Source organism: Leptodactylus fuscus, chromosome 1 (assembly GCF_031893055.1).
Source record: "Leptodactylus fuscus isolate aLepFus1 chromosome 1, aLepFus1.hap2, whole genome shotgun sequence".
NCBI classification, from domain to species: domain Eukaryota; kingdom Metazoa; phylum Chordata; class Amphibia; order Anura; family Leptodactylidae; genus Leptodactylus; species Leptodactylus fuscus.
Window position 1 is genome coordinate 68,755,129 of NC_134265.1, and position 24,393 is coordinate 68,779,521.

At 43.6% G+C, this 24,393-nt stretch overlaps 1 protein-coding gene across 1 annotated transcript in view; it reads right to left on the reverse strand.

Annotated features, from left to right (window-relative positions):
- Positions 1 to 17,838, reverse strand: part of ST8SIA4 (ST8 alpha-N-acetyl-neuraminide alpha-2,8-sialyltransferase 4) — a 116,882-nt gene extending 99,044 nt beyond the window's left edge. The window contains exon 1 of the mRNA XM_075271951.1: positions 17,515 to 17,838. Coding sequence (XP_075128052.1) covers positions 17,515 to 17,627 — 113 coding nt within the window. The 5' untranslated portion in view covers positions 17,628 to 17,838. The remainder of the gene's footprint in view (positions 1 to 17,514) is intronic.
- Between the last annotated feature and the right edge of the window lie 6,555 nt (positions 17,839 to 24,393).

Sequence of the window (24,393 nt, forward strand, 5' to 3'; positions counted from 1 at the left end):
GTACGGAATTCGGCCAATCAGCGCTGGCTCTGCTGGAGGAGGCGGAGTCTAAGGTCGGACCTGAATGGAGACTGGTGTGGAGCGATCTTAGACTCCGCCTCCTCCAGCAGAGCCAGCGCTGATTGGTCGAGTTCCGTACTCTGGCCAATCAGCGCTGGCCAATGCATTCTATTAGCCCGATGAAGTAGAGCTGAATGTGTGTGCTTAGCACACACATTCAGCTCTACTTCATCAGGCTAATAGAATACATTGGCCAATCAGCGCTGGCCAATGCATTCTATTAGCTTGATGAAGCAGAGTGTGCACAAGGGTTCAAGCGCACCCTCGGCTCTGATGTAGCAGAGCTGAGGGTGCACAAGGGTTCAAGTGCACCCTCGGCTCTCCTACATCAGAGCCGAGGGTGCGCTTGAACCCTTGTGCACACTCTGCTTCATCAAGCTAATAGAATGCATTGGCCAGCACTGATTGGCCAGAGTACGGAATTCGGCCAATCAGCGCTGGCCAATGCATTCTATTAGCCCGATGAAGTAGAGCTGAATGTGTGTGCTAAGCACACACATTCAGCACTGCTTCATCACGCCAATACAATGCATTAGCCAGTGCTGATTGGCCAGAGTATGGAATTCGGCCAATCAGCGCTGGCTCTGCTGGAGGAGGCGGAGTCTAAGATCGCTCCACACCAGTCTCCATTCAGGTCCGACCTTAGACTCCGCCTCCTCCAGCAGAGCCAGCGCTGATTGGTCGAGTTCCGTACTCTGGCCAATCAGCGCTGGCCAATGCATTCTATTAGCCCGATGAAGTAGAGCTGAATGTGTGTGCTTAGCACACACATTCAGCTCTACTTCATCGGGCTAATAGAATGCATTGGCCAGCGCTGATTGGCCGAATTCCGTACTCTGGCCAATCAGCACTGGCTAATGCATTGTATTGGCTTGATGAAGCAGTGCTGAATGTGTGTGCTTAGCACACACATTCAGCTCTACTTCATCGGGCTAATAGAATGCATTGGCCAATCAGCGCTGGCCAATGCATTCTATTAGCGTGAACTGAGTTTGCACAGGGGTTCTAGTGCACCCTCGGCTCTGCTACATCAGATTGCTACATCTGATGTAGCAGTGCCGAGTGTGCATCAGATGTGTAGTTGAGCAAAACTGACTCAGCACTGCTAAGTCTGCATTCGCATAGGAATGCATTGGCCAGCCTTCGGCCAATCAGCGCTGGCTCTGCCGGAGGAGGCGGAGTCTAAGGTCGGACCTGAATGGAGACTGGTGTGGAGCGACCTTAGACTCCGCCTCCTCCAGCAGAGCCAGCGCTGATTGGCCGAATTCCGTACTCTGGCCAATCAGCACTGGCTAATGCATTGTATTGGCTTGATGAAGCAGTGCTGAATGTGTGTGCTTAGCACACACATTCAGCTCTACTTCATCGGGCTAATAGAATGCATTGGCCAATCAGCGCTGGCCAATGCATTCTATTAGCGTGAACTGAGTTTGCACAGGGGTTCTAGTGCACCCTCGGCTCTGCTACATCAGATTGCTACATCTGATGTAGCAGTGCCGAGTGTGCATCAGATGTGTAGTTGAGCAAAACTGACTCAGCACTGCTAAGTCTGCATTCGCATAGGAATGCATTGGCCAGCCTTCGGCCAATCAGCGCTGGCTCTGCCGGAGGAGGCGGAGTCTAAGGTCGGACCTGAATGGAGACTGGTGTGGAGCGACCTTAGACTCCGCCTCCTCCAGCAGAGCCAGCGCTGATTGGCCGAATTCCGTACTCTGGCCAATCAGCACTGGCTAATGCATTGTATTGGCTTGATGAAGCAGTGCTGAATGTGTGTGCTTAGCACACACATTCAGCTCTACTTCATCGGGCTAATAGAATGCATTGGCCAGCGCTGATTGGCCGAATTCCGTACTCTGGCCAATCAGCACTGGCTAATGCATTGTATTGGCTTGATGAAGCAGTGCTGAATGTGTGTGCTTAGCACACACATTCAGCTCTACTTCATCGGGCTAATAGAATGCATTGGCCAATCAGCGCTGGCCAATGCATTCTATTAGCGTGAACTGAGTTTGCACAGGGGTTCTAGTGCACCCTCGGCTCTGCTACATCAGATTGCTACATCTGATGTAGCAGTGCCGAGTGTGCATCAGATGTGTAGTTGAGCAAAACTGACTCAGCACTGCTAAGTCTGCATTCGCATAGGAATGCATTGGCCAGCCTTCGGCCAATCAGCGCTGGCTCTGCCGGAGGAGGCGGAGTCTAAGGTCGGACCTGAATGGAGACTGGTGTGGAGCTATCTTAGACTCCGCCTCCTCCAGCAGAGCCAGCGCTGATTGGTCGAGTTCCGTACTCTGGCCAATCAGCACTGGCCAATGCATTTCTATGGGGAAAAGTTAGCTTGCGAAAATCGCAAACTGACAGGGATTTCCATGAAATAAAGTGACTTTTATGCCCCCAGACATGCTTCCCCTGCTGTCCCAGTGTCATTCCAGGGTGTTGGTATCATTTCCTGGGGTGTCATAGTGGACTTGGTGACCCTCCAGACACGAATTTGGGTTTCCCCCTTAACGAGTTTATGTTCCCCATAGACTATAATGGGGTTCGAAACCCATTCGAACACTCGAACAGTGAGCGGCTGTTCGAATCGAATTTCGAACCTCGAACATTTTAGTGTTCGCTCATCTCTATTTGTAACCCCAATATATTCTTTGAATTCCCAGTCAGAAACTGGCACTGTATACCAGTAGTAAAAATTGTGGGTGCACGTAACCCCAATATATTCTTTGAATTCCCAGTCAGACAATGGCACTATATACCAGTAGTAAAAATTGTGGGTGCACGTAACCCCAATATATTCTTTGAATTCCCAGTCAGAAACTGGCACTGTATACCAGTAGTAAAAATTGTGGGTGCACGTAACCCCAATATATTCTTTGAATTCCCAGTCAGACAATGGCACTATATACCAGTAGCAAGAAATGAGGGTATTTATAACCCCAATATATTCTTTGAATTCCCAGTCAGACAATGGCACTGTATACCAGTAGTAAAAATTGTGGGTGCACGTAACCCCAATATATTCTTTGAATTCCCAGTCAGACAATGGCACTATATACCAGTAGCAAGAAATGAGGGTATTTATAACCCCAATATATTCTTTGAATTCCCAGTCAGACAATGGCACTGTATACCAGTAGTAAAAATTGTGGGTGCACGTAACCCCAATATATTCTTTGAATTCCCAGTCAGAAACTGGCACTATATGGCAGTAGCAAGAAATGAGGGTATTTATAACCCCAATATATTCTTTGAATTCCCAGTCAGACAATGGCACTGTATACCAGTAGTAAAAATTGTGGGTGCACGTAACCCCAATATATTCTTTGAATTACCAGTCAGAAACTGGCACTATATGGCAGTAGCAAGAAATGAGGGTATTTGTAACCCCAATATATTCTTTGAATTCCCAGTCAGAAACTGGCACTGTATACCAGTAGTAAAAATTGTGGGTGCACGTAACCCCAATATATTCTTTGAATTACCAGTCAGAAACTGGCACTATATGGCAGTAGCAAGAAATGAGGGTATTTGTAACCCCAATATATTCTTTCAATTCCCAGTCAGAAACTGGCACTGTATACCAGTAGTAAAAATTGTGGGTGCACGTAACCCCAATATATTCTTTGAATTCCCAGTCAGACAATGGCACTATATACCAGTAGTAAAAATTGTGGGTGCACGTAACCCCAATATATTCTTTGAATTCCCAGTCAGAAACTGGCACTGTATACCAGTAGTAAAAATTGTGGGTGCACGTAACCCCAATATATTCTTTGAATTCCCAGTCAGACAATGGCACTATATACCAGTAGTAAAAATTGTGGGTGCACGTAACCCCAATATATTCTTTGAATTCCCAGTCAGAAACTGGCACTATATGGCAGTAGCAAGAAATGAGGGTATTTATAACCCCAATATATTCTTTGAATTCCCAGTCAGACAATGGCACTGTATACCAGTAGTAAAAATTGTGGGTGCACGTAACCTCAATATATTCTTTGAATTACCAGTCAGAAACTGGCACTATATGGCAGTAGCAAGAAATGAGGGTATTTGTAACCTCAATATATTCTTTGAATTCCCAGTCAGAAACTGGCACTGTATACCAGTAGTAAAAATTGTGGGTGCACGTAACCCCAATATATTCTTTGAATTCCCAGTCAGACAATGGCACTATATACCAGTAACAAGAAATGAGGGTATTTATAACCCCAATATATTCTTTGAATTCCCAGTCAGACAATGGCACTGTATACCAGTAGTAAAAATTGTGGGTGCACGTAACCCCAATATATTCTTTGAATTACCAGTCAGACAATGGCACTATATACCAGTAGCAAGAAATGAGGGTATTTATAACCCCAATATATTCTTTGAATTCCCAGTCAGACAATGGCACTGTATACCAGTAGTAAAAATTGTGGGTGCACGTAACCCCAATATATTCTTTGAATTACCAGTCAGAAACTGGCACTATATGGCAGTAGCAAGAAATGAGGGTATTTGTAACCCCAATATATTCTTTGAATTCCCAGTCAGAAACTGGCACTGTATACCAGTAGTAAAAATTGTGGGTGCACGTAACCCCAATATATTCTTTGAATTACCAGTCAGAAACTGGCACTATATGGCAGTAGCAAGAAATGAGGGTATTTGTAACCCCAATATATTCTTTGAATTCCCAGTCAGAAACTGGCACTGTATACCAGTAGTAAAAATTGTGGGTGCACGTAACCCCAATATATTCTTTGAATTCCCAGTCAGACAATGGCACTATATACCAGTAGCAAGAAATGAGGGTATTTATAACCCCAATATATTCTTTGAATTCCCAGTCAGACAATGGCACTGTATACCAGTAGTAAAAATTGTGGGTGCACGTAACCCCAATATATTCTTTGAATTACCAGTCAGAAACTGGCACTATATGGCAGTAGCAAGAAATGAGGGTATTTGTAACCCCAATATATTCTTTGAATTCCCAGTCAGAAACTGGCACTGTATACCAGTAGTAAAAATTGTGGGTGCACGTAACCCCAATATATTCTTTGAATTCCCAGTCAGACAATGGCACTATATACCAGTAGTAAAAATTGTGGGTGCACGTAACCCCAATATATTCTTTGAATTCCCAGTCAGAAACTGGCACTGTATACCAGTAGTAAAAATTGTGGGTGCACGTAACCCCAATATATTCTTTGAATTCCCAGTCAGACAATGGCACTATATACCAGTAGCAAGAAATGAGGGTATTTATAACCCCAATATATTCTTTGAATTCCCAGTCAGACAATGGCACTGTATACCAGTAGTAAAAATTGTGGGTGCACGTAACCCCAATATATTCTTTGAATTTCCAGTCAGACAATGGCACTATATACCAGTAGCAAGAAATGAGGGTATTTATAACCCCAATATATTCTTTGAATTCCCAGTCAGACAATGGCACTGTATACCAGTAGTAAAAATTGTGGGTGCACGTAACCCCAATATATTCTTTGAATTCCCAGTCAGAAACTGGCACTATATGGCAGTAGCAAGAAATGAGGGTATTTATAACCCCAATATATTCTTTGAATTCCCAGTCAGACAATGGCACTGTATACCAGTAGTAAAAATTGTGGGTGCACGTAACCCCAATATATTCTTTGAATTACCAGTCAGAAACTGGCACTATATGGCAGTAGCAAGAAATGAGGGTATTTGTAACCCCAATATATTCTTTGAATTCCCAGTCAGAAACTGGCACTGTATACCAGTAGTAAAAATTGTGGGTGCACGTAACCCCAATATATTCTTTGAATTACCAGTCAGAAACTGGCACTATATGGCAGTAGCAAGAAATGAGGGTATTTGTAACCCCAATATATTCTTTGAATTCCCAGTCAGACAATGGCACTGTATACCAGTAGTAAAAATTGTGGGTGCACGTAACCCCAATATATTCTTTGAATTCCCAGTCAGACAATGGCACTATATACCAGTAGTAAAAATTGTGGGTGCACGTAACCCCAATATATTCTTTGAATTCCCAGTCAGAAACTGGCACTGTATACCAGTAGTAAAAATTGTGGGTGCACGTAACCCCAATATATTCTTTGAATTCCCAGTCAGACAATGGCACTATATACCAGTAGTAAAAATTGTGGGTGCACGTAACCCCAATATATTCTTTGAATTCCCAGTCAGACAATGGCACTATATACCAGTAGTAAAAATTGTGGGTGCACGTAACCCCAATATATTCTTTGAATTCCCAGTCAGAAACTGGCACTGTATACCAGTAGTAAAAATTGTGGGTGCACGTAACCCCAATATATTCTTTGAATTCCCAGTCAGACAATGGCACTATATACCAGTAGTAAAAATTGTGGGTGCACGTAACCCCAATATATTCTTTGAATTCCCAGTCAGAAACTGGCACTGTATACCAGTAGTAAAAATTGTGGGTGCACGTAACCCCAATATATTCTTTGAATTCCCAGTCAGACAATGGCACTATATACCAGTAGTAAAAATTGTGGGTGCACGTAACCCCAATATATTCTTTGAATTCCCAGTCAGAAACTGGCACTATATGGCAGTAGCAAGAAATGAGGGTATTTATAACCCCAATATATTCTTTGAATTCCCAGTCAGACAATGGCACTGTATACCAGTAGTAAAAATTGTGGGTGCACGTAACCTCAATATATTCTTTGAATTACCAGTCAGAAACTGGCACTATATGGCAGTAGCAAGAAATGAGGGTATTTGTAACCTCAATATATTCTTTGAATTCCCAGTCAGAAACTGGCACTGTATACCAGTAGTAAAAATTGTGGGTGCACGTAACCCCAATATATTCTTTGAATTCCCAGTCAGACAATGGCACTATATACCAGTAGCAAGAAATGAGGGTATTTATAACCCCAATATATTCTTTGAATTCCCAGTCAGACAATGGCACTGTATACCAGTAGTAAAAATTGTGGGTGCACGTAACCCCAATATATTCTTTGAATTCCCAGTCAGACAATGGCACTGTATACCAGTACTAAAAATTGTGGGTGCACGTAACCCCAATATATTCTTTGAATTCCCAGTCAGACAATGGCACTATATACCAGTAGCAAAAATTGTGGGTGTATATAGCCCCAATTCTATTGCTAGGGGACTTGCAGGGTATTTCTGAGGTGAAGGTGGGGGGGCACACCGTTGGAACGGTGATTTGGGGTGTATATATGGGGTATACGGGAATACACTGTCAGTGTGTTCCATTCAGGATCCTGGGAAAGCTGGGTTGCGGCGATTGAGCCCGTCAGTGCCACGTTACACTGACAAGCTTCTCCCTGGAATTGAAGTTATATGTAAGCCCAATATATTCTTTGAATTCCCAGTGAGACAATGGCACTATATGGCAGTAGCAAAAATAGTGGGTGTATATAGCCCCAATTCTATTGCTAGGGGACTTGCAGGGTATTTCTGGGGTGAAGGTGGGGGGGCACACCGTTGGAACGGGTATCGGGGGTATATATCGGGTATACGGGAATACACTGACAGTGTATTCCATTCAGGATCCTGGGAAAGCTGGGTTGCGGCGATTGAGCCCGTCAGTGCCACGTTACACTGACAAGCTTCTCCCTGGAATTTAGCTCTTACAAGAGCTGTTGTGGTTGTCTTCTCCTTCCTATCCTAGCCTGTCCCTGCCTACCCAGAATCTAAGCCCTAGCTAGCTGGACGGAAACCTCCGTCCTCGGTGAATTGCAAGCTCAGAATGACGCGAAGCTGGGCGGCGCTGTTCTTTTAAATTAGAGGTCACATGTTTTCGGCAGCCAATGGGTTTTGCCTACTTTTTTCAACGTCACCGGTGTCGTAGTTCCTGTCCCACCTACCCTGCGCTGTTATTGGAGCAAAAAAGGCGCCAGGGAAGGTGGGAGGGGAATCGAGTAATGGCGCACTTTACCACGCGGTGTTCGATTCGATTCGAACATGCCGAACAGCCTAATATCCGATCGAACATGAGTTCGATAGAACACTGTTCGCTCATCTCTAGTTAGAACCCATAACATCACTTTGTTATAAGTCATGGATAAACACCTTTTCTACTCTTTGATGAGACCAATTTTTGCTCTGCCTCTTTCTTAAAGAGCCAGCAGTACTGACCTTAAATTATAGAATCTTTTGGTCCTTTACATTTTTACTTTGGCACTTTTGCCACTTTGTCTAAAAATAATATTTTTGCTCTTAAAGAGGACCTTTCACCACTTTTGGGCACATGCAGTGTTATATACTGCTGGAAAGCTGACAGTGCGCTGAATTCAACGCCCCCCTCCCTCTGCTCACAGTGCTCGTCCATAGACGAGCATTATCAGGAGCAGGAGGGGGGAGTTCCTCCCCGCTCCACAGTACAGCGCGATTGGCGCCGCGAGGCAGAAGGACGTCTCTGGCTAATGGTCAGAAACGCCCTTCTGACCATAGAGCACTACGGTACCGGCACCGTAAGCTCTTTACACCGGGCACAGATCGGGAAAGCCGACAGTGCGCTGAAATCAGCGCACTGTCAGCTTTCCAGCAGTATATAACACTGCATGTGCCCAAAAGTGGTGAAAGGTCCTCTTTAAAGATGACCTTTCATTACAGACATCCACTCCACATCTTTTCCACTGTCTATAGATGCTGAGCCACAGATTCTGACACAATTGGAATTCTTCCTCTAATCCCTACCATTTCTGAGTAATCACTTCTGTTATTTTCAGCACAGTCATACTTTTCTACTGTCAAGTGGGTGGTCCTTGACTAGGACAGAGAACCAATTACCTGACAGCGGAGAGAATAGTTGGGTTAAAACTATTACCTATTGAAGGATGCAAGGAGTTGGAGTTTGTGAAAGGTCCACTTTAAAGGGATTGTCCAGTGCTATTGTGGGAATAGGTCACTAGTCTAAAAAAAATTTGATTTGGGGCCAGACAAAGAAGAGAAAGAAACAGCTCTCGGACCAAGGCAGCTATTGTAGTAGTCTGGCCAGTTATTTAACAGTCATTTTAGTAGGTCAGCCACAACAGTTAAGGTTCACTACAAAGCCTTTTCATTTAGAGGTAATGGCTCCCACAGTGGTTAGCTGAAGTCCCACAGCCTTGTAACCCTTTACAAATATTATATAAGAGTTTTCTGTGATCTGGGTTAGAAGCAAGCAAGTTTGTGTCTGAACACCAATCAATGTGTCTGAATTGAAGCATTATCGTGCAGAGGAGTGAGCTGAAATAGGAACGTAAGACATCAATTATAGGAAGCGATCGGATGCAATTATGGCCGTACTGGGACTCTCTGCTTCCCCTCACAAGCAAAATTCATACTGCACTTTCTGGTGATCAATATGAATTCTCACCTGTTGTTACTGCCATAGATCAGCAGCAGCGGCGTTGAACTAATAGTCCCAGCAGGGCTCTAGTTATGCAACAAATGAAGAGTACTCTTGTGTTAGCATCAGTACATGTTCAATAGTGACTTCTGTTGGCAAGTACATAACTTTATCCACCTGAAATCCAATGTTTTCTTTCCTAGTTCTTGGTCCGTTGGGTGCAAAATCAGCACTTTGAATAATTGCACCTATTAGAGGTGAACAGGGCAAAATAAAAATTTCCTGATCAAAGGATGACTAGAAAATCATGGGCAACTTGGTTTTGCACCCTTTCCTTCATTCATTCATTCACTTATCCAGTGGCTGCTTCTACCTAATGCTGAATACATGAAACAGTATTCCTTCTCGGATCCTTCATGGCAGAAACCCATGCCTATCGCATACAAAACTGTGCCCCAACTCCATTGTAAGCATGGATCTACCTGTGCAGAAAGTTACATAAATCATCAACAAAAAGGATGGGTGACCAATTGATTGTTCAATTGTACTATTGGCCAATATAAGCAGAAATATTTACGACCATAGTGACAAAGATCTGTAAATCCACTAGAGCAAAAAAGTGAAAACCAAAACAAAAAACATCCACAATAATAAAAATACTTAAAGTGTCCATTCACATTACAACAGATGGATGGGCTTACTGAAAAATGCCTTAAATGGTCTACAGGGTGCCAACAGTGTGGTTGCTTTATGGTGCTACAAAGTATCACAAATGTAACAGTATTCTAAATGTAGAGCAACATTCTGATCCGAGTTCACCACAAGAAAGAAAATCACTGAACATATTCTTGTGGTTTTCCACATGTTCCATATATCACAGCCTTGACAGCAGAGGTGGCCCAGCAGAGAGATTAATAGACCTATGTCACGGCATATGGCTGATGGATTTCTCAAGTTGTTTTAATTTAGAACACAAACTGAAAAACCACCATACAAAATATGTTTCTTACATTGATAAAATCTCTAAGTATGCGTACAGACGGATATGTATAATCTCCTGTTAGGAACAGAAAAGTAAAAAGGTGGACTTGTTCACATTACACATGAATCCTACGTTTGGCATGTTCATTGCAAAAAACTCCCTGTGTATAGACCAAATAAATCTATTTTGACCCGTTAACCACATTTTTTCTATGCAGAGACATCTGACAAAAAACTACACCACATTGACTAGCCCAGGTATAAGTGTATACAATGGGTCATGTATGCCACTCCATGGAGGTATAAGTCTCCTAATGTACGTGTCTGGTAAAAGTAGAGCTGGCCGATTTCTGCCGAAAAATGAAATCTCATTTTTTTTTTCAAGCTTATAGACTATTCTTGATTCTTTATCTTTATGTTTTTATATAATAAGGACCTTTCCTATCCTCTAAGGCCCTGTTCACACGGGGTGCAGATGGCGGATTTTGGTCCTGATTCTGACGCGGGAAGCCACGTCAGAATAGGGCTGAAATCCACCTGCCGTGACTTCCGACAGACGCGGCACTCCGGTCTGGCTTAGGCCCAAATGAATGGGCCTAGTCTGGAGCGTGCTGCTGCGAGGCAAACGCCACAGCTGAATCAGCTGCGGAATCCGCCTGAAGAAAAGGCAGCTTGCTTCTTTTTTCAGTGAGCGCAACATGCCACTCATGGAAAAAAAGAGCGCTAGCGGTCTACATAGACCGCTATTGTGAGGGGGTGGATTATGATGTGGATTCAGTGCCAAAATCCACCCCCTCTTACCTCATGTGAATGGGGCCTTAGATCTTGAGTGTTATATATTGCTGTGAGGTCGGGACCCCACGGGACAGGAGGCGGAAACGCTACATAAAAAATAACAATTACAATCAGGGCAAAGTGGATGGGATTCTAGGTAAAAACCATTTTGTGAACACGCCACAATTTCCAAAACTGGTGCAGTATCAGAAATCACAGCATGTCAACTATACCTACGGAAACGCCGGCGATTTCCTCATAGGTATAATTGTAACAGAAATTCCACGGAGGAAACCTCTGCGAACTTTGTCTATAGTGCTGCGGGATGTGTTGCCACCGCATTTTTTTCCACTGTGCTTTTTTGCTGCAAGACGTCCCATGGGGCCTTAGCCTAAAGCTGAAAGTATGCAGAGTCAGTTTTGCCAGTATCTGCCCTGTTTGCATAGATATCACTGCTGTTAGTCTAGGTACAGATATAAAATCCAATACTGAAATGTCCAAAATCAAATAAAACAGGAAAACATATGTATCAAAATAACATGTTTATTATTTTCAAGCCCCCCCAAAAATACAGTTAAAAACAATTAAAAAACTCAAATGTAAAAAAAAAACTCATGCGTTTATACAACTCCACAACTTCTCTACGCCTGAAAGTGACTGCAAAATGTGAGGTTTTTATCCAGCCCTTGTGCACAGGTACACTGGAACAAAGGTTTGGCCATTTCAGTAAAGCCGGTAACATTTATTCAGATGCCTCATCTTTGGATTGAAGCAGGTCTGGAAGCAGCAACAGGAGTTTTCAAGTCACAAAATAGCGATGTAACTTTATTAATGAAGAATAGTGTTGAGCGAGTAGTATTTGATTGAATACCTCGCCGGCATAGGAATACGTGTGATCAGCCGAACACCAAGGTTTTAAAGGCATTGAATATTTGATGCATTTAACCCCTTGGTGTTCGGCCGATTACACGCATTCCTATGCCGGCGAGGTATTCAATCAAATGCTACTCACTCAACACTAATGAAGAATTCTATCAACAGGTTCTGGGCAAACACTGTAAATTTACCATGATCTACCAATGTTCACATCTTACTTAGGGGCCCTTGATACACAAATCTCTGTGGATTCCTTTATTCTGTTTCCTCTAGCTCAGAACTTCAGGACTTACACAAATGATGTTACATAAGGCTTGTTGGGCTCTTAAAAGCTTAAAAATACTTGTAAAGTGCTTTCACTGTATTGGATAATCATACTTACTGACATAGCAGAGGCTCCCCCAGCAGTTCCATTATTAGATTTGCAGAGTTGGGTGCTAGAAGTGTAAGCTTAGGTTCCCCTGCTGTTGTGGTTCTCTCTTACGTCAAGTATTCTGCTCTAGTCCAGTCGCTTTTTCATAGAGTAGAGCAAAGTCAGTCATGTGACCAAGAATTGGAGTGTCAGCAGGGAAGGCAGGGATATGAGGGCCCCCTACTGTACTCTGCAAAGCTAATTAGGAAGACATGGGACCCTCATCTATACTGGTAAAGGTTTGTTCTTATGTCGGATTTTGACACAGTTTGTCAAGTAGAAAATTTCTGCTTTATGAATTTGAAGCAGATTTTTTTCTGCTCAACGAAATCCAAATGAAGCTGAATTTGAAGAAGAGTGCCACTGTAATTTGCCTTTATTGAGTAAGGCCAAATTCCAAATTCTGCCAGCAGATTTTCTTGTGGAATTTGATAAATTCAACATGAAATCCTAAGGGTGCATTCACACTGAGTTTTTCGACGCTGATTTTGACAATGAATCTGCGTCAAAATCCACGTGAAAAGCCTGCATTGACTTCAATGGGTTCCTTTTTCCGCTAGTGTCAGCGTCCAAATCAGCACCAAAAAAATTCCATGTGAATGCAGCCTTAGCGTTAGTTGACATGGAGGAATTTAGTGCTGAATTTGGGCTACAATTCAGTACCCACACCTACCACCGAGGTGGAAATCGCAGCATGTCAATTTTGCCTACGGAAACGCCAGCGGTTTTCCCATAGATATAAATAAAACAGAAAGTCCACAGAGGAAACCTCTGTGAACTTTCCGTCTAAACCGCTGCGGGAAGAACCGCAATGCGTTGCTGACGCAGGTTTTCCACCAGTGCTTCTTTGCTGCGGGACGCCACGTGGGGCCTTAGCCTCAAGCAGAACTCCCCCAATAACTCACATTGAAGAGTATGGAAGGCAGAAAACACCACCTGGCAGGTACGGAATTTGAAGTGGAAAATTAGTTTCAAATTCCTGAAGCTCAATTTTTCAGCTAGGAAAACTTCCGCTATATGAACAACTCCTAAAGATATTAAAAAATTAATTGCCCATCCCACCTAATCCCTTTCTCTATACGCCCCCAATGGGAACTAACATGAAGTACAACAACGGGAATGGTGCACATTTTTTTTTTATGCCCTACACCAGTTTTAAGAAAACCAGGTTTTCCACAAAAATTGGCATGTTCTCCTGTTATGTCACTCTTGCAACATTTCTGAAAGGGAGTGTGGCGAGTGATGTTGTTTGGGCAGATACCAGGTTTTCCACAAAAATTGGCATGTTCTCTTGTTATGTCACTCTTGCAACATTTCTGAAATGGAGTGTGGCGAGTGATGTTGTTTGGGCAGATACTCTGACAAATTTATGGTGATTTATGAAATCTACACTAGCTATGAGCTAGCTTAGTTGTCAGTGCGTTCGTACTGTCCTGCAGAGATTGTGCATACTTTACAAGGAGCCGTATACCTCCTCATAGTTGAGAGTTGAGCCACTCCCAACTCAGGAGTGAGGAACCAAAAAACAGGCATCCAGTCCAATGAATGGGTCTAGTCCGGAGGAGGGAGTGTCTTCAGGCCAAATCGCAAGGCAAAATGGCCTGAAGAATGAGCATCTTGCTTCTTGCTGTATCCGCCTCAAAATCCTGACCAAAAAAACGGCTCCCATTGAAATCAATGGGAGCTGGTCAGTGCTTTTTTCCGGGAGCCGGAACAAACCGGCTCCCGGAAAAAAGCACTGACCAGCTCCCATTGATTTCAGTGGGAGCCGTCTTTTTGGTCAGGATTTTGAGGTGGATACAGCCTCAAAATCCTGACCAAAAAAACTCCATGTGAACTTACCCTTATAAAGAATAGCCTTTGAACACACCAGTCTTCATAAATCTCCCCCAATATATTTTTACTAAAGAGAAGTGGTTGTTACTATTACAATTTTGTATGCAGGACAGCAAACAACTGAGATCTCTACATGACCTGAGTACGGGATTGACCTGTGTAAGGTGAAAGCAGAACTTTCAGCTTCGGCATGATGTTTTATTATAAAGTTCAGCAGTATCAAAATATATAAAAATTCTGTATAAAAAATGTGAGGTCTCGCTGTCACTGACTACAATACATATCGTCTGTGCACTTTTCCTCCAATCCATATTCTTCTCGCTGACATTTAGTATGCAGATCTTTAAAAAGACAACTGCAGAAATATATTGACCCATGAAGCAGTTTCAGAAGGTGTGCCAAAGTAGAAATATTGGAAAACCAATTTCACCGCCTTGAAACAATAACAGTAAATGGTTTCAGACTCTTCTGGCATGGAATTAAAGAAATAATTGGTATTCTGCATTCTGCTAGTAACAATGCGCTGCTCACATTAAATTTTTAAGTGGCAAAACTTTATGAACTACAAGTTCAGCCAAATTTCTGAAAACAGAAATCAAGACTAATATTAGTCACTTCCATCACTGGAAGGAGGACAATGAAGTGCGTCGGATTTAAGCAGACTTCCTATAGCAGGACACAGATGTGTTTTTCTAGTCGAGGACAAACAAAAACACATTAAATTATGTTTCCTTAGACAAAAAAGAAAACACGCCTGTGATAATCAATATGCATGTTACATAGTTGCATAATATGGCCCCAATTACTTTAGTAGAAAGCAGAAGTGTTGTGCTAATTACCATAGTCACAATCTGGATGGGTAAAATGTGCATCATGATGTCTGAAGTAACCTGGAGGACGTCCAAACCTCGTTCTGTAAGAACTGGGAAACGTAATGGGCTTAAGATGGAACTCTTTATAAAATACTAATGTCCCTCGGAGGTAGTATACTTTTATAGCTGAACATTTGTGGTCTTTAGCTTTGAATATTGTTAAACAAAAAGAACAACAGAAGGCTTTAGACTTGGAGAGCGACCAATCTGTCTCAACCCGCAGCTTTGTAATTGCTCAACTTAATTAATACAGAGGGAACTGCATGCCCTCCCCCGACTATTGTAACAAAAACCTTTCTGGTGCCGGGACGTGGGCATGGGTGCCCTCTTTACCACCGGAGCAGGTGTGATTTTTTTTCCCCCCTTCTCTACATCACATGACTCAGAATAAGGCTATTATAGCTGAGAAGTGAAATCCGTGCGGGTGGATGCGCAATTAAAGACTTAATGCCAGTAATCCCATTGTCATGATACCAGATTGCTCTCCATGCCAGGCCACAGCCCCTCTCCCACTTGCCTGATGAATGAGAAGTGGGTGACTGACAGCTCCGCTTGATATTAGCTAACATGTCTCACACCTATCTTGCTCTTCCTTTCAGACAAGACAAATCCATTATGTTGCACAATGAATGTCTGCCTGTTGTGTTACACCCGTGTGCTCTGGTCATTAAAATTCGCCAGGCTTTCACTTTTACAGCAAGCAATGTGTTTCTTGAATGTTCTGCTTGCAGATTCTATATGTCCCTCTACCTTCCTCCTTTGTCTTCTATATCCCTGGGAGTGCAGATACCCAAGGGTGGCCTGATTTATATATATAGTCACCTTATGGCCTGCTGCTTTGTCTATCCATTTCTTTGTTTCTCTCATTCTCTATGCATGTTTCTTTGTCTGAGTCTACATGTTAGGCTCTTCTGGCTTTGTGCTTTTCCCTTTCTCTCATCTGCCTTTTACCCATTCACCGGGCGCCGGTCTCTTTTATTGGTAGGCTCCCTATTTTTTCGCCTCTTGACTCCTCTGACCTTCCATTCACACTCATCTATATTTTCCTCTTTGGGTTATACGGTTTCGGATTAGGCTTCAGTATTACACTTATTTTTCTCTTCTTGGATATCAATGGTTGTGATAAAACCGGAGATAAAGTGTTGCAGTCCAACATTTTCTTTCTACTACAGTCAATCATATGGTGGGGTTTTATAGCAGTATTATATTTTAGTTCAACAGAAAATTACAGTACTTAGCTAATGTACCCATTTTATTGCAGCCCCAGTCAGCAGGAGATTCACTTTTGTGTCTGTCAATATAAAGACTGTGTGTATCAGTACACGTTCAATGCACTATAAAAAACCCCATGAAACGCTAAACAAACGGTGCAAAATATCCAGGTTAGTGTACAGAGTCATTCAGACTGAAAGCCTTTAATTATAACCTATACGGGGGATATGATCCAAACTAAGTCATTACACTATATACCGGGATGCTACTACATGAATAATTACTATTACACTACAAAGCAATGTGAATCTGGATATCCTGGGAGAAGCCGGCCAGAAACATCATAGTTTCTGCTAAAATCCAGTATTTTTTAACTTATGCAATTTCTCCATACACAAGACAATTTAGTGCTAAGAAAATCTACCACCAGCGTTTTCAACGTGACAACCCATAAATTATATTCACAACTCATGCTAGTATTAAATATGGGTGACTAGTATAATGAATGAGCAATAAAAAAAGTAAAAAGGTTTTAATGGATCTGATCCCTTTAAGGATATATTCATACATGCAGGTTTTCTTCACATTTTATGAAGTGTGGATCATAAAAGGAGAGAAAGTACAAAGCACAGGTGCTCCTTCTCCTGCTCTTAGAGTCCAAATTATGTAAGAGAATCTGAGTAAAGACTACAAATGTGAATATAGCCTTATAAGGAGCATGGTTAAATGAAATAGATAAAATGCAGACACAGATCTAGATAGCCTGACTTGTTAGATAGAAACTTGGAGTTAAAACAAAGGAACAAAATATCAAAATATCAGCTTGCACAAAAGAAGAGAGACACAAAGAGTATGATCAGTCATATAGAAAACAGAAAAAGTTACAGGAAGTGTGCAGGGTATTAAAGAACACTAAAGCAACCCAAGCAGTGAGCAAAACAGGAGGAAGCAGCCACCTAAGAACATCTGCCCACTAGTACAGCTAGTAGTGCAAAGCACTGACACAATGATGGACAAACATAGGAAATCCTCTGCACTCCACTGATAACACAAAGCACTGACAGGCAGGGAAAGTTACCCTTTGTTAGCAGTGATCAGAGTGGGCGCACAGGTAGCAGCAGGCTGGCACACAGCCCACACAGGACATTTACCCATTGAGTGGTGAATCCTGGTGCTCTTCCGTCCTGGTGATCTCAGTGGTTTTATAGAAGATCAGGAGGACACTTATGGTGCAGATAGTCCACCTCTTCCTTATAGACCGCATGTCTTATAGTCCCTGGCATACAAGAGCCCCAGTCCCTTGGCTTGTCCTTCTTGTAATAGGTAACACTGGCAGGAATGGAGTGGAGGAGATGCTCAGGTCTCCTGTGAGCCGCAGCCTCCTTACAGATGGCTAGCCGGTGCTCAGGCATAGAGTGGTGGCGGCAGCAGCAGCAGCAGCCGTGGTCCAGTCACCAGCAGCAGCACCAGCGGCAGGTTCCCTCCTTCACTTCTCACTCACTGGCCCGCCCCCTAGCCTGCTCTGGACACGCCCCTCTGTCAGGATAGCTTTTGCTGCCGCCCGAGGTGTGACGTCACTAGGTAGCCGGTGCCTGTGGCTACAGCTGAGGTAGTCGGGGCGCGGGGTACACCCGAGAGACCCTATTATGTGGGGGCACCCTCTCCTGCTGCTAGGACAGGCTAGCTGCTGCCCAAACCCTGCCCAGTCTGACACAGGTACCTTACCAGCTGTTCCAACTGGGTAGGAAAGTGTTAAAAACTCCAGTGGCTTTTTCATCTGAGGAGTTCTCAATAGATTCCTTTAACTCTTTCTTTTCCAGAAGGCACTGCTGAAACTGGCAAGCAAAGGGTTGTGCAGTGTAAGGCTAGACGACTACAGCTTGTAAGAGAATATGGATAGACAAGTACAACATGTAGATAAAGCACCATAAATAAACAAGTACAACATGTAGATAAAGCACCATAAACAGACAACTGCATCTTATAAAAGTATATTGCAAGCCGGCTGGCTGTATGTACTAGCTGGATATTGAGCAGCTGTGTGTGTGTGTATGGGAATCCCTCCCCCTTCCCCTCTGCTGGCTTACCAGTCATTGGATGGCTCAGGGAGGGGGCGGGGCCTCCCACAGGCTTGTGCAGTGCTGGGCGGGGAAGTCCTCTAGGATCCCTGCCAGCTCCCACAACTTGAGGGACAGGAGACTTGCTCAGAGGGAAGGATGAGCCGGGTGAGCAGAATCTACAAGACCAGGAACAAGGAGCAGCCAGCCGGTATCAACAACAACAAAAAAGGTAAGGGTAAGCAAGCTGGCTGTCACCCCCCCTCCCCAGGGTTCCTTTTCCACTTTCAACAGCTTCCAGATTCCCAAGAGCCGGCCGGCTAGCTTCCCCCTCCCCTAATGTTTTCTGCTTTTAAATGGATAAAACACTTAGACGATAGTTTGTTGTTTAGCCTAAACTTGTACCCAGGAGAGGAAGGATTATGCACGTGTGGTAGGGAGAGGCCCTTCCAAAACACTTTTGTAATTGGCCTGGCAGAACTTGCTAAGTCACCAATAGTAGCAAGTTTACAAAGTTGTAGCACAGTCTGCTAGTTCCTTGCTGTGTCACATGTTTTTGGCTATTGTAATGTCTTTGTTCAGATCAGGGTTAGATGTGTATCAGGAGGATGCTGTACTGCACAGGCAGGGAGATTCATTGCCTTTAGTTTCTAGGCAAATATGCATGTACCTGCAACGTACCTCACACTCTAACTGTAATAACTACGAGTAAAAGACCCTAATGCCCCTCCACATGCTGTATCTAAAACCGGCAATGTGAAGGCTGAAGGTGTGAGAGACCGTCACACAGACCCCATAACCTTGTAATGTCTAGTTACTGAACCATGTGAATGCTTAAAGAGGACCTTTCATCAGATTGGGCACATGCAGTTTTATATACTGCTGGAAAGCTGACAGTGTGCTGAATTCAGCGCACTATCAGCTTTCCCGATCTGTGCCCGGTGTAAAGCGCTATCGGTCCCGGTACCGTAGGGCTTTACAGTCAGAAGGGTGTTTCTGACACTTAGCCAGGGACGTCCTTCTGCCCAGCAGCGCCTATCACACTGTACTGTGTGAGCGGGGAGGAACTCCCCCCTCCCGCTACTGAAAACTCGTCTATGGACGAGCTGTGTGAGCAGAGGGAGGGGGCGTTCCTCCCTGCTCCACAGTACAGCGCGATTGGCGCTGCTGGGCAGAAGGGCGTCCCTGGCTAAGTGTCAGAAACGCCCTTCTGACTGTAAAGCCCTACGGTACCGGGACCAATAGCGCTTTACACCGGGCACAGATCGGGAAAGTCGATAGTGCGCTGAATTCACTGTCAGCTTTCCAGCAGTATATAAAACTGCATGTGCCCGATCTGATGAAAGGTCCTCTTTAAGTTTTGTGGGACAAAATTAAACCCTCATAATGGGACCACTTTATTTATTCTGTACATTGTAATGGGATACATTAATTTGGAAATGTGGTCTGTGCATTGCCAGATGTGATCCATAGGTGAGGTAGATAGGCAAAGCGATGTATACTGGATGTGACATAGTCAGTGACTAAGGGTAATGGATATACGGTGTCCAGGTGACGAGGGATCATCCGATTGCTCACAATAAGGTCTCTGTTATGAGGCATTGGTCCCATAAAGAGAGCCAAATAGGGAGTGTATAGGAGACATGATGGTACGCTATATACATGGAGAGCAGTGGGCGGCTGCCCGGTAGCTCAGGTGTAGGCGAAGACAGGCAGCAGAACTCTAATTTACATAGGGAGGCGTAACACGTACGGCCTTTTGGCCAGCATATACAAAATAAAGGAACTTGTATATACAGTATAAAACTCAAATTCTGTAGTAGCCTGCTCTATACAAATCCACAGTTCTTGCCCGATTTGGGTGAAATTTGGCACGCCACCTCTCCACCCACAGGAACAGAATACTGCGCACGTTAAATCTCGCTAGCATCCCCCTGTCATGAGATTGGGGCCCCTAAATTTAGGCTCTATGCATATAATGGGGAAATGTGAAAGTGCTGAGGGGAAAACAACAGTTGTGACTGACAGGGACGGATTATAGCGACAGCGCCAAAGAGCCACTGCTAAAGGGGCCGCACCACCTCACACAACACACAAACATTTCACAAACACCATATAAACATCACACAGACAGCACACATACACCAATCCACAAGTACACCACACAAATACCACCACACAAACACCAGACCACTCTACTGTAGACACACACCACACAAACACCACCCCATAAATACCACATGCACACAAACACACTCAGATGGATGCACACTACGCACACGGATGAACAGAGCACATGCGTACTCACACACAACTACCGCACGTATGGACACTTGCACTGTGCACGCACAAACACATAAATCACATGCACATACACACACATATACAAGGACCACATGTGCATACATACATACATGCATACATACACATGGATCACATGCAAGCACACACATACACGCACAAATACATATACATGGACCGCACACAAATACATGCACATGGATCACACAGGTACACGCACACAAACATACATATACACGGACCACACACGGGCATGCACACATACACATGGATCACACATGTGTGCACACACGCACGCACTGACAAAACACGTCTGGTATCCTTAGTGGCTGCTTGCACACTGCAGTATTTTTCACGGGCCTCCAGGTCATGGATTTGGTGGTTCCATAGACTTCTTTGTGCACAAAGCTGTGAATTTTGCAGCTCCATAGAAGTCTATGGAGCTATAGAATACATGGCCTGGAGACCAGTGAAAAATCCTGTAGTGTGCAAGCAGGCTTACTGAGCAGCAATATTGGTCAGGTGAAAACTGCCTGATAGTAAGATTGTCACTATTGCTGACTGTACAGGAGCTTACATCACTGAAGCTGCTGAGGTAACGTGAAAGCTGAGCTCTGGTTGCTATGGGCAACTACACAAGTCTTGCTGTGAGGCGGTTTTCATTACTGAGATTTGAGCTCCTTAAAGGGGCTCTATCATTGCAAAAGTCATTTTGGCTATTCCACACCTACCTTTTGTATGTAAATCGCCTCAGTAGTCTTTGAATCAGTCCGTTTTTATTCTTATGCTAATTAGCTTCTCTGTGCACCCCGGAAGTCTCTTTGTGCACTGTCTGTTGTGTATACAGCACAGGCTGCTACTGCTGACTCCTCCTCCCTTCTCTCTCACACAGCATAGAGAGGTGAGCTGGAGCCTAATTAGCATTTGAATAAAAACAGACTTATTCAGACACTACTGAGGCAATTGATATACAAAAGGTATGTGTGGAATATCCTTTCTAAAGGCTATGCAAGTATGTGATTAGTTAAAAATGACTTTAGATACTGATAGAGCCCCTTTAAAATAGTTGTAATAGTTTATACTACATAATATGAATTGAGTATGTAAAATCAATAAAAAAAATGTGGAAATTTTTTTAAAAAGTTGTTCACACCAATGTTACGACAAATTAGTAAAATGCCAAAATAATAAAAACTTGGTGGAAAAAAAGATTTACTGTAGCACTCTGAAAAAGTCAATTTCAGTGTGACACCAAAAATTTTACTTTACCTAGCACAGTGATAGCGAATCTATGGCATGCGTACCAGAGAACGGCACGCAGAGCCCTCTATGCTGGCATGCGTGCGGTCGCCCGGATCGCTCACTAACGGGGAATCCAGTACAGGATTCCCCATTGATGAGCGATCGCTGTCTTCAGTTGTATGTGCAAATGCACATACAGCTGAAAGATGTCAGTGTAGGCCGCAGATCGTGCGACCGCGGCCTACACTGACTGCAGAGTTTGACCTCTGCCCCGGCGCAGGTGCTATGACATGAGTCATCAGGACCAGCAGTCAAAAGGAAGTGGACACTGTCGGCTTTTCATGGGTAAGTATAAGAGTATGTGAATGTCATACGGAAGAGCATATACTGGGGGGATGCGTACTGAGGAGCATATAATACTGGGAGGCGTACTAAAGAGCATATAATACTGGGGGGGTATGCACGTCATGTAACACCAAGCAGGATGTGTATTGAGGAGCAAAGTGTATTGAGGAGCATTTAATACTGTGTGTGTGGGGGGGAGGTTACTGAGGAGCATATAATACTGGGGAGATGCGTACTGAGGAGCATATAATACTGGGGGGGTACTTAGGAGCATATAATACTGGGGGGATGCGTACTGAGGAGCATATAATACTGAATGTGTGAGGTACTGAGAAGCATATAATACTGAGGGAGCGTACTGAGTAGCATATAATACTGTGTGTGGGGGTACTGAGGAGCATATAATACTGGGGGGTGTATTGATAAGCATATAATACTGTGTGTGGGTGCCACTGTTAAGATACACAATGGGAGTGTGGTGAGAAATTCCGGCATCAGTTAGTTCAGCGCTGGTTCATAGGTTTTTTTCACTGACTCAGGGATCTAGCTAACGCCCAAGAGTTGGCAGCACACCGTGTGCAGGTACAGCTGCGCCTATAACAGAATGGGATAACACGACTAGGGAGGAGGCGCCATGTGTCCTAGGAATAGTAATAGGAGGATTCTACGGCAATCTTAAAACCTCCAAAAACACTGGTCACACATGCACATTGAGACAGCAACAGGTACACTCAGTCTACTTTTAAATATCACAGGTTACCCCAAGTTATAAAAACAACAAAGTATCACATTGCGGATCCAAGTTGGTTTCATATTGCTAGAGAATATCAGGACACAACTAGCAAAATTGACTGATTTATTTGTGGTGCTGGCTACCTTGTATTGTGTACAATGATTGTGATTTATGTGCCCCTAAGGTCCGGGATATTACGAAGAGGAAGTAGTCAAGCATGAGAGGAGCGACCACTGGAAGCAAAGTCACCACCGGAGCCATGGACAGGGACCAGCACTGGCGTTAATGGGGGGGAAGAGTACTTATTACATAGAATACATATTTACTATTATAGAGTATACTCATATATTCTCAGCGATGAAAAGGACCAACGACATGCCCCACCGGAGACAAATCCAATGCGTACCCACCAGGAGGTGGGGCACTTGGGGGGCACACACCACAACGTTTGCTGAGGAGGAGGATAACGGGGTTACTGCATATGGGTTAGATATATACCGTGTGTATGTGTGTATATATATATATATATATACAGTCCAATGAAAAAGTTTGGGCACCCCTATTAATCTTAATCATTTTTAGTTCTAAATATTTTGGTGTTTGCAACAGCCATTTCAGTTTGATATATCTAATAACTGATGGACACAGTAATATTTCAGGATTGAAATGAGGTTTATTGTACAGAAAATGCACAATATGCATTAAACCAAAATTTGACCGGTGCAAAAATATGGGCACCTCAACAGAAAAGTGACATTAATATTTAGTAGATCCTCCTTTTGCAAAGATAACAGCCTCTAGTCGCTTCCTGTAGCTTTTAATCAGTTCCTGGATGAAGGTATTTTGGACCATTTCTTTCTACAAAACAATTCAAGTTCAGTTAAGTTTGATGGTCGCCGAACATGGACAGCCCACTCTCAAATGATCTGAAAACAAAGATTGTTCAACATAGTTGTTCAGGGGAAGGATACAAAACGTTGTCTCAGAGATTTAACCTGTCAGTTTCCACTGTGAGGAACATAGTAAGGAAATGGAAGACCACAGGGACAGTTCTTGTTAAGCCCAGAAGTGGCAGGCCAAGAAAAATATCAGAAAGGCAGAGAAGAAGAATGGTGAGAACAGTCAAGGACAATCCACAGACCACCTCCAAAGAGCTGCAGCATCATCTTGCTGCAGATGGTGTCACTGTGCATCGGTCAACTATACAGCGCACTTTGCACAAATAGAAGCTGTATGGGAGAGTGATGAGAAAGAAGCCGTTTCTGCACGTACGCCACAAATAGAGTTGCCTGAGGTATGAAAAAGCACATTTGGACAAGGCAGCTTCATTTTGGAAACAAAAATTGAGTTGT